Below are 12,314 nucleotides of genomic sequence, written 5' to 3' on the forward strand. Positions count from 1 at the left end.
TTATTCACTAGCTTTCTCTGCGGCAGTTTTCGTCATTTCATGATAAGTAAAAAGTAACCAGCCTTTACCTCTTTTTTTAATCTGTTTGTCTATTCTGCTCCACATCCTCTCCTCCACCTTCATTTTCCTGGGAATGCCCTCTCCCACTCAGTGTGCACCACACCATTTCTGAGCATGGCTCTGCTCCCCTCTGACCCTGCTAATCAGAAAAGAGGTGCATCCAGAAAGAAACAGATACAGTGACCTAGGTGCTGCTTCTGAGAACTTGGAATGTGGACCAAGAAATTTCTATCTGGGTGTGTTTTTACTCTTCACTGGAGAACACATGAACATAGTATCTTTTACTATATGTATCCATTAGCTTGCATCATTCTTTGCATAGTCTGAAGTGGTATTTCTCAATAGGGCACTGTAGACGTTGGGGACAGACAGCTGGCATTGCCCCAAGAACTCCCAGCTTTATCCTTAAAGCCTGAGTGTTGAGTTCCAGCAACACAAGCCCCAGTGATCATGATAACCAAAGTGCATCCCTGCTCCCTAGTTTCAGAAGTCACCTTTATAGCACCGTATACACCCTAAGTTTGTTATAGAGTCTTAACTCCTTCTGCTCGCTGCCTGACAGGCCAGTAAATCAGGAGACGAGGTGTTGGGGTAAGGAATAATGACTTTATTCAGAAAGCCAGCAGGGTGAGAAGATGGCAGACTTAATATCCTGGAAGACTGTCTTCCCCCAGTCAGAATTCAGACTCCTTTTACATTAAAAGGGGAAGGGCCGTGTTTGGTTGTTGCAAACTTCTCAATGCTGGAATCCTTTGTTCTTGCAGCTCTCCACCTACATCAGGTCACAGTGTCCCTATACACCTCAAACAAGACAAATGCTATTCTCTGCTCTACAGCTTCTTATCTCTACATGAATGGAAAAGTGTACCCTGAAAGTCAGCTTGAGAATGGGCTGTCCTGTATATTTTGGGCTCTAGGCAACATTCTTTTACAAAAGGTGCAGAACCAGCGTGACTAAGCACAGGAAACAGAGCCCAGGGTAGGAGCTAAAGGAACAGGTCTAATGTGGAGTCAGGTTTGTTCTTCCCTGTTACAAGCTGAGAGCCATTTTCTAAGGGAAACCATGTGGCCAGTTCTTTACTTGGCATCTCAGAAAGATGTTTTCATTATTTGCCGTTGGTGGAGCAGTTGAAGAATCCAGACGATGAATTCTGCATCCGTGGCACATGATGACCATCTCACAGACTTTTCACAAATATATGAGAGTTGTGCGACTCACTGCACTCCCTGGTAAGGTGAAGCCTAGCTTTTTGCATTTTCCTTTCGTTTCCCCTAAAAGGGCTGCATCTTGCCTGCCTTGAGTGACTGTGGCAGCTGTGATTTCGGCTCCCTGTTTTAAAAGGAGTGCTGCCTTCCCACTGACGAGCAGGGCTTCGTAAGGGTAAACTTCAGCAGAAGTTGCAACAGGAGCCAAGGGGAGCTTGACCGTGCCGTTGAATTCTAGCCAGAAAGGCTGACTTCAACTTGTTCTCCACTAAGCTCCAGCAAAAACGTTGATAGATCACAGAATATACACTCTTCAGGAAACATCAGGAGGAAGTCAATTTCCCCACACTTCCATGTGTATAATTGTATGTTTCAGTACAGCTATTTCATGCTGCAAGTCACTGTAGAAACCTTTGCTTTGCTGAGTCATTTTATTTACATGCAACATTTAAGGATTCTCTTGCTTTTACTATTAGGAAACACGTATGGAGAACAGCTTTTGCAGTGCCCATCTGCTCAATTTTTTTTCTTCTAATACAAGAATTCTCTGTTATGACAATCTATTCCTTAACAGCCAAATATTCTAACACAGGAAGTGACACAAAAACATCACCCACAATTTGGGAGACATACCCCCAGTTTATTTGACTGTCTCTCTTTTTGCTATTGTCTCCTTTGGTCAGTGGATGACTTTTAATTATTGCAAAGTACAACTCCAAATTAAAGATGTTTGTCATTAGAATAAAGATAAAACAGAAGAAAATAAAGTTCTTTTCTGCGAAGCTGTACAGCTACATTTGATGTGTATATATAATCAGTGGAGCAAAAACTATTTCCAATAAAAATGAATTAGTTATAATTAACTTAAGTCACATTCCATTTCTTGTTGCCTATACCTTGATCTATACTAATGTGCAGCAATGTGGTGCCAGATTCATCTGATGCTGCCCTGGAATGCTGTTACTTCTTTGTTTTCTTCCTCTAGTTTCTTTTCATCATGCAGTGGATTTCTGTGCCTTTGCCCAAGTTCACTGTCTTTGCCTCTTGCCTCCCACTTGTACCATTTTCCTATCCCTGGAGGACACAGACTTATGCCTCTGTGCCGCGTTCACTTTTCATTCCTCTCACCCTTCACTTGATGATGCATTTGCCTCAGATTTTCCCCCATGCTTTTAGCTGTCTAAAATTTGACCTGAACTGTCTAAAAATAGTCCTGCCTGCTTTAGACCTCCTTTGAATTTTGCAGCCTTCATTTTAAACTTGACCACATAACCACCATCTTCCCTCAACACCAAAGCAAATATCTCTGAACTGAGAGGGTGCATTCCTCTGTTTTAGAGCAGTATTTTTCACATTATGTATCACAAGCCATTAGTGGGGTTTCAAGCCACTTTAGTGGGTTGTGATAACTTTTAAAAAATGAAACAGAAGAGAATAGATATTATCAGAGTTTTTATAGAAATGTGTGTATGTTCTAACTTACGATGTAAATATATTCTACCTGTGTTATTGGTCTAAAAAGTTGGGAAACACTGCTTTGAGTGGTTACTGTGAGTCAGATGAGTCAGATTGCCTGCAGACTGTCCAATAATCATTTCCACCTACCCTGCTTCTCACTTCTGCTCTTAGAATATTCTTAGATTTTCCTGACAAAATTTGTTCCAAATTTAAATTTATCTTCAGGCTTTAACTCATATTTTCATTCATCTTAGATAAATGTACCCAGTAAGGTTGCCAGATTTAACAAAGATACAGAATGCCCAATTATATTTGAATTTCAAATAACAATTTATTACATGTTATTCCCAGCATCGCATGTTTCTCTGGGCTCACATTTAATTGTGCTTGCTGTATTTTATCTAGGAACATTAATCCTGTTTAAAAATCAACTCAAGACATTCCTGACTGGGCCAGGAATGTCCCCCTCCCACACCCCTCAACTAAGTTAAAAAGACAAGAAGAGCTGATGAATGAGTGTGACGACTGAATGTGGAAAATGGTCAGAGAAGAACGAAGGGAGAGGAGTAACGGATAGTGATATGAACTGGAAATAGCGCGTTGGACTAAATGATAACAGTACCAGAGTGCATGTAGCAAAACAAGCAATACTGAGGGATTGACAGAAACCCAACCTAAAGTGTTGCCCGTAATCTGCCGCCGGGGGGCAGTGCTGAGCTTGGGGCTAAAATGCAAATCTGGTAGCATCCTAGTTTTGACACTGGACACATCGTTAAGGTACAGAAATTCAGTTTGTTGGTTACCAGATGTTTAGAGGTCAGACAGCTACAACATAACACAAAGTCTTTCTGAGATAGTAAGTAGTTAGTGTTCTGAAGCAAAAATTGTTGAGGGCCAGAGTAAATACAAACGGGATTAGGCAGACCAGATGTCTGGCTTTTTGTTTAGTTGATTATTACTATGAACACACTCTTCACCTAAGAGTATTTATGTTGAGTCCTGATCAAAGCGTTTTTCAAAATTAGCCAAACAATTACCAGGTGATTCCAATAATGTGCTATATCCAGACACATTAGTGGTATAGAACCGCATCTAGCAGTATCCAAGGTTAATTATAGTGCCTATCCATTTAATAGCTATTTGTTCAATAAGTGTTTAGGCAAAAGATGTCTTCATCTTTGTAAGGCTGCCTCCATATGCGACTCCACCGATTAATCATCTCCTATGTAGAAGTACAGTGATGTTCACTGCTTATCTTTTCTCATGCATGAAATGAGAACACATATAAATGTAAGAGCAAACCATTGGCTGGACATTTCAATTTTGTAAAACGTCTAGAAAAATATCTGGGCCAAATGTTGCAGCATTTGTAAGCCCTACATGTATATGACTTATGTGTGCATATGTATATATATATTTTTTTTTCCTAATTCTCTCTCTTCAGATGTGTTCAAAGATATACAATGTGTAAACCAGATAAAGGCAGAGTGGCCCTTGTTGAACTGTAGATATTGCCCAGAACCAAGACTTCCCTTCCTCACATAGGGGTCTCTCTGAACTGTGTTATCTTTATGAATCAAGACATATGAGGTCTTTAATGGCATTTGGATTTGTAGACTCTGTTCAATTACATTTTAATTTTGCCATTTTTAAAAAAAAGATTTCCTGTAGCTTCATTATCCAGTTATGTACATTCCAGGTGCCTTGTGAGAGAATATCACAATATGAAATGTCAACTGTCACCCTACTAAATAGGGTGCAAGACACAAATTTCATTAGGAGGCTTTTTCTTATTTACTCTTTATTCATAATCTCAAGAGTTTCACAAGAGAGAATGTTAAAAATTTGGCCCCAAAGGCATATTCCTCCATGAGTGTACTACATGATCTTTGGCAAAAACCGAAGTTTTAATGTTGTTTTTCCAGTAAAATAAAGGTAGTATGGCTGTTCTCTAAATTCATTTTATAAAGCAAAGGTGGAGAAGGTAATTTTAAAATACAGCATCATTAGACCAGTTTTATTTTGCTCTGAAGCTCAGTGTCTGAAGTGGTGTAATGCTACATACGAAGGCATCAAGCTGTGGAATAATGTGACTGATAATGAAACTCAGCCCTGGCCGAGTACTTTTCCAAATTACTGATGTTTGGAAACATTAGTTCTGTTGGGTTTTTGTTGTTGTTGTTAAGACCTTAGTGGAGTTGGGACAAAACAGCGTGATTCTTGGTTGACCTATCTTTTGAGGCTAGCTTTTTGGTTTTGCTAATGCTCGTTGTTTACTCACGTCACAGGATGTCTCTATTTCAGCTCCTGAGTTAGGTTCAAATCTTAAAGCAGCAATAACTCCTCTACTGGTGAATTTCTTTTAACAGTCAGAAGCCTTTTTCCTTTAGAAACAGGCTACTTATCCTCCTCCTTGTCCATATTCTTAAAAGTGGAAGTCCTCTGCATTTAGTTCCTGGCTGTTACAGTATTATGGTGTTATCACAAAGCCATCACTTCAGCCATTAGTTCTGCTGGAGCAGAGCAGATGGCTGGTTAATTTCCTCCAGGTGAGGCTCTGCGTTGTTACTGCGCAGTCTGACTGATGTGTTTTTTGTGGAACTCTGCAACCTGAGACAAGGTACAGAGCCCTTGACTAGCCCTTGTGTCCAAAAGGGTCACCTCAAACCGGTCAGAGCATTTTGTACCTATAAAGACCCTCACACCAGGGAATATTCTAAACATTCTAAATATTTAGTACGATTAACCTGTGCCGTGACGTTACTATTCCTATTCTTTGTGGATGAGACAATCTCTCTCTTTCATTTTTAATACTGATGACCAGGAGAGGCCATAAAATATAGTGAGTAAAGGATAGACTCTGAAACCAGATTATCACATGAAGGATGTTAGGATTTCGATGACTAGACAGCCTAGAAGAACACATCCCTGAGTTTTGTCACTGTTTAGACAACCATGGCACCAGGGTCTTGCATCAGGGCAAGGGCCATAGGGGCATTTAGCCCAGGCCTCAAGTTCAAGGGGCTTCATGTCGACTTCCCAGGTTATCTCTGAAAGGCGTTATGGAAGGATGGGCACTGACAAGATCAACTACAATATTTCATTACATGGCTTTCATGGTGAAATGTGATTATTCAAATGTACTGGAACTTTGGAACTTTTAAAGAACATTCCTCACTGTTTAAATATGTTCTGAGAACCTCACTAATGAAGGTCTCCCGGGACTCTGAATTTCAGAGAGGCTGGAGAAGAAACATTCTAGATAAGGAAAAAAAATCATTTCCCCTCTTCACCTCCATGGCAGGAGAAATGTTTCAGGAATGAGTGTGAGACTTAAAGAGGCTGTTCTTGAGGATCTTTTCTCTCCGTACCTAAGACCCAGAGATCCTTGGGTTCAGTGAGCAGAAGGTGGGACAGAAAAGATCTGAGGGGACTGGGGGTGTCTCAGCCTGTCTCCCCATCCAGTGGGTTCTGAACACCAAGAAAAGAACCCCCAAGTTAGTGATCTTGCCCACTTACATAACATAGAGTGACATGCCCAGAGCCCTGCCGGGGCAACACCACAGAGAACAATGTGATGAGACACCTGCTGAAAGCTCTTCTCTGAGGTGCAAAGTGGGGCTTTATATTGTTTCATTCACACCTGTACCCCTAACATACCTTCCCACTTATATAACATATTTGAGGTCATTACAGGTACCTGTTTTTCAGAATCACACTATGAAAGAAATGTTATATGATTAACAATTCTAAGAACAAATTGATTTGGAGCTAAGTAGTGCCTGGACAAATAATACAATTGAGGCAGGTCAATGATAAATCTCTTTAGAAGGGGTTTCTATACAAGTGCTTTATTAGCGTTGAGCAAAGGGCAGATTGGGGAGAGCATCAGGACCATGGAAACAAATGAAGCATCTCTTTAACACCTCCAATGGACTATTTTTCTCAATTGAAGTTTTCTCTCTTATAGAAGGAGAGAAAAGCCTTAATAGAAATCCTCTATGAAAAAAACTCAGTGGAGCATTCTTCTCAAATCCTGTTTGTGGATGACTTTACTGAGTTCCAATGGATTATAACTCCATGTGACTTAAAATATGAAGTATCAGGAGTGGGCATGTGTCATAGACTTCACTTCTGAATTACTGTAAAATAGGTTTTCAGAGAGTCAGAAAACAATGATCTCTAATCAGATAGCTAAATTAGGCAAAAGTGTTAGTTCCCTCTGTGAAATAGATGAGTAGGAGTCAAATTCGTTTGAGTGTGTGTGTGTGTGTGTGTGTGTGGAGAGAAAGAGACTGAGAGAGAATGAATGAACATTTATATTGCATAGATGTGTTTCTTTATTCAATAACTAATATAAAATATTTTGATGAATACTTTCAAATCGCTTTGCTTATTTTCTACCCTAATTCCTTGTGTAGTACAAGAAAGTTTATTTTTGTTTAATCTGGACAACATCTTAATTGACAAATGATAGGGACCGAGTTTCATACTACCAGTCCTGGTAGAGTGGAATTTGGATACCTGTACGCAGATCATCCACAGCCAACTTTAGTTGTGGCTTGTCCTCCTCTTTGTTATTCTTTTTTTTTTTAATTGAAGTGTAGTCAGTTACAGTGTGTCAGTTTCATTGTGCTGGTGCACAGCACCATGTCCCAGTCATGCATATGCATACACATATTCCTTTTCATATTCTTTTCCATTAAAGGTTATTACAGGATATTGAATTTAGTTTCCAGTGCTACACAGAAGAAATTTTTTTTACCTATTTTTAGATATTAGTGGCTAACATCTGCAAATCTCAAACTCTCAAATGTATTCCTTCTCATCCCCTTTCCCTTGGTAACCATAAGATTGTTTTCTACTTCTGCACGTCCATTTCTGTTCTGTAGATGAGTTCATTAGTGTCCTCCTTTTTTCTTTTTTAATTCCACATATGAGTTATTTCATATGATATTTTTCTTTCTCTTTCTGAATCTTTGCTGTTCTTTTCCCTGAGAGTCAAAGAGATAGGCTAAGAGAAGCAAACTAATTTTCATATTCAGTTCAGGGGGGAAATATGCTTTACAGTGTTGGATTTTAATATGTGAGGTTGCCTCCATGCTGTGGTCCTCTCCAGCATGGACAAGCAAAAGTTGACCCCATCACCATTGATAGAATAGGAGCAGATTTGTACTCAGCTATACACAAGCTGCATATTTTCCTTCCTTTCTACAAACTTAGAATACATCGGTGTTCATAACAGCTATGCGTGCATCCGAGGAATCGTCTGTGGCATTTATGTCTAATTTACAACTCATATTCCTCCTGCTTATCTCCTATTTCATGTCCCTGTGTCACTGCTGGCTATGATGGAAAATGGATGCCCTGCCTCACACTGCTTAGCAGCGCTGTCTCAGTCAGTGTCAGCTTTTATTTAGAGGTGTTTAACAATCTATCAGTTTCACTTCAGAAATTATTTGCTTTGATGAGAGACGTACCTTGGTTTTTGAAAAGGTAATATGTAAAAAAGTCACTGACAAGAATATTGATTACTAACATAATTCTAGATCGTGGTTCTGAAAATAGAAGCTCTGTAGAGGGCACTGAGAAAGCTTGCTCTGACAATCAGTGTGATCACTTGTGAACAGAAATTATGAAAAACTGACAAAAAATAACAAATGAAACAGGTGGCTGAAATGCATTCCAGGTGTGTCATTTTCTGTGGAAGGGATGATTCACTGCAGTCAATATATACATGAGTTCTGTTGGAATTATTTTTATTTTTACTTAAAATATTTTGAAAGCCATAATGAAAAAATGCTTATTAATGCAAAAATCCAAAGTTTATTGTTTCTCCTTGGGGCTAAATTTTTTAAAACGTATGTAAAATTGGATACAATTTTGATGGTGCAAGCAATAAGTTTAAAAACCAGTGTTGGCAAATTTTAATAAGGAAGACTGATGGGACTATTTGTACCCTGTGATTATTTTTTCCTAAAAGAAATGCAGAAATATAAACAGATATCCATCCAGATGGGGTTGATTTTTTTCCTCCACCTCGCATTATTAGCAGTTACTAAGAGACATGTGATTGAGTTGGATAGATATTTCTGGAAATGATGCATGGTTTGCAATGCATGCTTTCAATGTGCTTCCCGCCATTATGGCATAACACGTCTCATTTGGAAATACAGTGATCATTTCTGCTGAATCATGCCCAGTCAGCTGATATAATAACACCTCTATTTTGTGAATCATTTCAGATATCAGAGAGCTATGCCTTCCTACCAAGAGAAGCGGTGACACGGTTTCTAATGAGCTGCTCAGAGTGCCAGAAAAGAATGCATTTAAACCCAGATGGAACAGATCATAAAGGTAGCCGCAGTGTCAAATAGTGAGACTTCAAGTAATTGTATTCATAATGGAAATTTATAGCCCACATTTTTATAAAAATGTGTCCGATGGAAAGAGTTCAATAAGTCAGATCATCTCATTTATTCACGTAGGAGGCAGTGAGTGTTGAAAATCCACTTACCAAGTAGCTCTGTGCCCTTTCTCAGAAGAAAGACAGTTTTGACTGTGGCAAATAACTTTTTTTTCCCTATAATAATGTTTTAATTTTCATTTGCTATGTATATTTCATGGTATTTTAGGTATATTCGATGAGGAAATGGATGTTCCATCATCTGTGTCCTTTTAAGTCTACCAGTTTCTTATTTCTAAAAGTAGTGGCGGGGAGGGTACAGCTCAGTGGTAGAGTGTGTGCTTAGCAAGCATGAGGTCCTGGGTTCAATCCCCAGTACCCCATTAAATAAATAAATAAACCGAATTACCCCCCCCAAAAGTAACGAATAGTATGGAGTTCTTCACTGAAAAATTGTATATAAAAGTTATACTTTGGCTTCAGTGTTCATTAAAAATTAGTTGGATTATTTTTCCAATCAATGAATTTTTCTCAGAGATTAAATTCATCTCAGAGATACGTGTATGCCAGCCTATTTCCATACATCGAAAGATGAATAGACTAGCAAAAATATTTTTTAAAAAGAGGAAATTTCGTTTTGCACACAATTAGTACATGTGGAAAGTACATGTGCAGCAAGGGAGAAAAATACAAAACTACCAGTGACTTTGTTTAATCATTATCTTAGCTTCACTCATTGTTATCCAGGATATCAAAAAGCTCCCCTGTAGTTAGAAATAACTAACTTATCCATAGTGCTAATTTGTCCCAAGACACCTTTGTAGAACCTTACCAGTTACTTTTTCCTACGCGCCATCTCTGATGCTACCGATCTCCTAAACAGTTGGTATCTAGAATCTTATTTCAATGTGAGCAAAGTGGATCATTCTGAAATTACAGGTAGAATGCAGTCTCACTTTCATTACCCATTAAAAATGTTTCCTTACAGATAATGGAAAACCTCCCACTTTGGTGACCAGCATGATTGACTACAACATGCCAATCACCATGGCCTATATGAAGCACATGAAACTGCAGCTGCTAAACTCCCAGCAGGACGAGGTAAAACGGAAGTATCTACGTTTGTACCACTTACACGTCGGAATGCAGTTTGATAGCCATGACTATCGTGTTAAGCATGACGGCATTTGAAAGACAGTAATTTATTTTTTTTAATGACAGGAATGTCACTAGGATGGCCTAGATGGAGAAACAGGCAGAAACTTCTAGTCTTCAACAGAGATTCCCTGACTTACCCTGTCAGCCTTAGTGCTGTGAGGGAATCTGTTCATTCTCGAGAAAGATTTATTTTCCTTAATAGCCCACCATCGAACTGGCCTTGGTTAAATGCTAGAAGGTCCAAGGGAAAGTATTAGAAGAGTGTGGACCCAGGGAGATTTTAGTAATGAGGCTGTTTTATCTGGAAATCAGAAAGGTGAACGTAATAGATATTTCAAGTATAACCATTTCCCCACCATCCCAATCTTGTGTATATATTAAAGTTGATTTTCAGTTAGCCGTTATCCTATGTATTTGTTTATCTACTTCTCTGCATTTTCTACAATTTAGGGTGATTCTTCTTAATTAGAGGTGTTTTGATTTTCCAAATTATTCCATTTCATTTGTACATAAGATTGTAGCAATGTGCTTGTTGGCGTATATTAAGCACTAAATGCATATTTGTTAAATATTCTTCTCTAGCATGCTAATTAACTCACCAGTTCGGTTGAAATACCTCTAGGGCAGAGACTAAGTTAGGAAGGTACCCTATGTGTGTTCCCCCAGAGACTTACAACAATAGGGGTTAGTAAATCCTTATTAACTAGTAAGTAGCCATTAGTCGATACACACATTCAGACTGTCTATATTGGGAGAAGTTTCTTGGACTAATACATTCCCTCCTTTTTGAAATTTCTCTACAACAGGAAATGAGGTTAAACATTTATTTTTAAATATAGCATTATTTGGTGAAGGATTCGTAAATTCTTTTAAAATTATTGTGTTAGTTTTATTCATTAAACTCAAATTAGAATTTTTGTTTTCTTTATTTGAGTGGCTTTAATTTCAGAAGTATATTTATAAAATTGTTTTATCTCAAAAGACTTGATTAAGAGTACACTCTAAGAATATCTGTATGAGTGCGGTGGCAGAATCAGGTTCCATGTTACCAGATAGCGACATCTAAATGATTCAATAATTGGAAATAAAGTCATTTAATGATAAGAAAGCCAATTAAGAAAATATTACTGTTTATCTATCCCTGAGAATGAAAATATTATTTCATGATTCATCACATAATTGAAAATTAAAAAAAAAACAAACTCATAAACTAGTTAGAGCTGTCAAATTATTTGTAGGAAACTCATTTAGATACTGATACGTTTATTTCTAGGCCAAAAAGTAAGATCAGCTTTGTGCCAGCAATTGAGCCCACATCTGCTAAGCTCTTCTGTCTTCTAAGAAATCGTAAATGTTTCACATAAGAGAAATAGATCGTTTCAAATTTATAACTCTATTAGGAAAATAACTCATCCTTATATTTTGAAAACACGAAATTGGGCATATATTGTCTTAAAAGTTCAGATAAATGATGTTAGGTTATTTACAAAATTTTAGAAATTGTGATTGTTGAAAGGTAGGAAAGTGGGCTAGGTAAGGTAGTTAAGTCATGTTAAAATGGAATATTCCTTGGTGACAAGTTATATTTAAATTTTAATGAGGGTTTATTCAACTACTTCAACCCATATTTATTATCTTCTCTGTAACTGTCACTCTTGTAGATAATGGAGATAAACAGTGAATGAATTCACAAAATTCTTGTCTTTATTAAGCTTCTAGTGGGGTTGGGGGATCAGACAATAAAGGAAGTAAATAATGAAAATATGTATATAAGATGATAGGAAATGCTATTAAGGGAAATAAAGAAGGCCAGGAATGAGGTTCCCTTTGAAATTATAAAATTCTGTATCCAATGTAAGATCAATTGACCCTCTTATAAATGGTTATGAAAGTTTAAACCATAACAACCTTTCTGGGGGAGAGTCTGGCAATAATTATTTTAAAAAGTTATTTATGTGCTTTGACTAGAAATTTACACTGCGGGTGTACGAAATAGTGTATGTATCAGGATGTTTACTGCATTGCT

General features: G+C 37.9%; 1 protein-coding gene across 10 annotated transcripts in view; it reads left to right on the top strand.

The window, feature by feature from the left end:
- NOL4 (nucleolar protein 4) overlaps positions 1–12,314 on the top strand; it is a 244,241-nt gene that overhangs the window by 58,910 nt on the left and 173,017 nt on the right. For all 10 annotated transcript variants that reach the window (XM_072949037.1, XM_072949038.1, XM_072949046.1 and 7 more), the window contains 2 exons: positions 8,970–9,081; positions 10,119–10,231. In XM_072949037.1, the coding sequence (XP_072805138.1) occupies positions 8,970–9,081; positions 10,119–10,231 (225 nt within the window). The remainder of the gene's footprint in view (positions 1–8,969; positions 9,082–10,118; positions 10,232–12,314) is intronic.

Source organism: Vicugna pacos, chromosome 24 (genome assembly GCF_048564905.1).
Source record: "Vicugna pacos chromosome 24, VicPac4, whole genome shotgun sequence".
Classification (NCBI taxonomy): Eukaryota; Metazoa; Chordata; class Mammalia; order Artiodactyla; family Camelidae; genus Vicugna; species Vicugna pacos.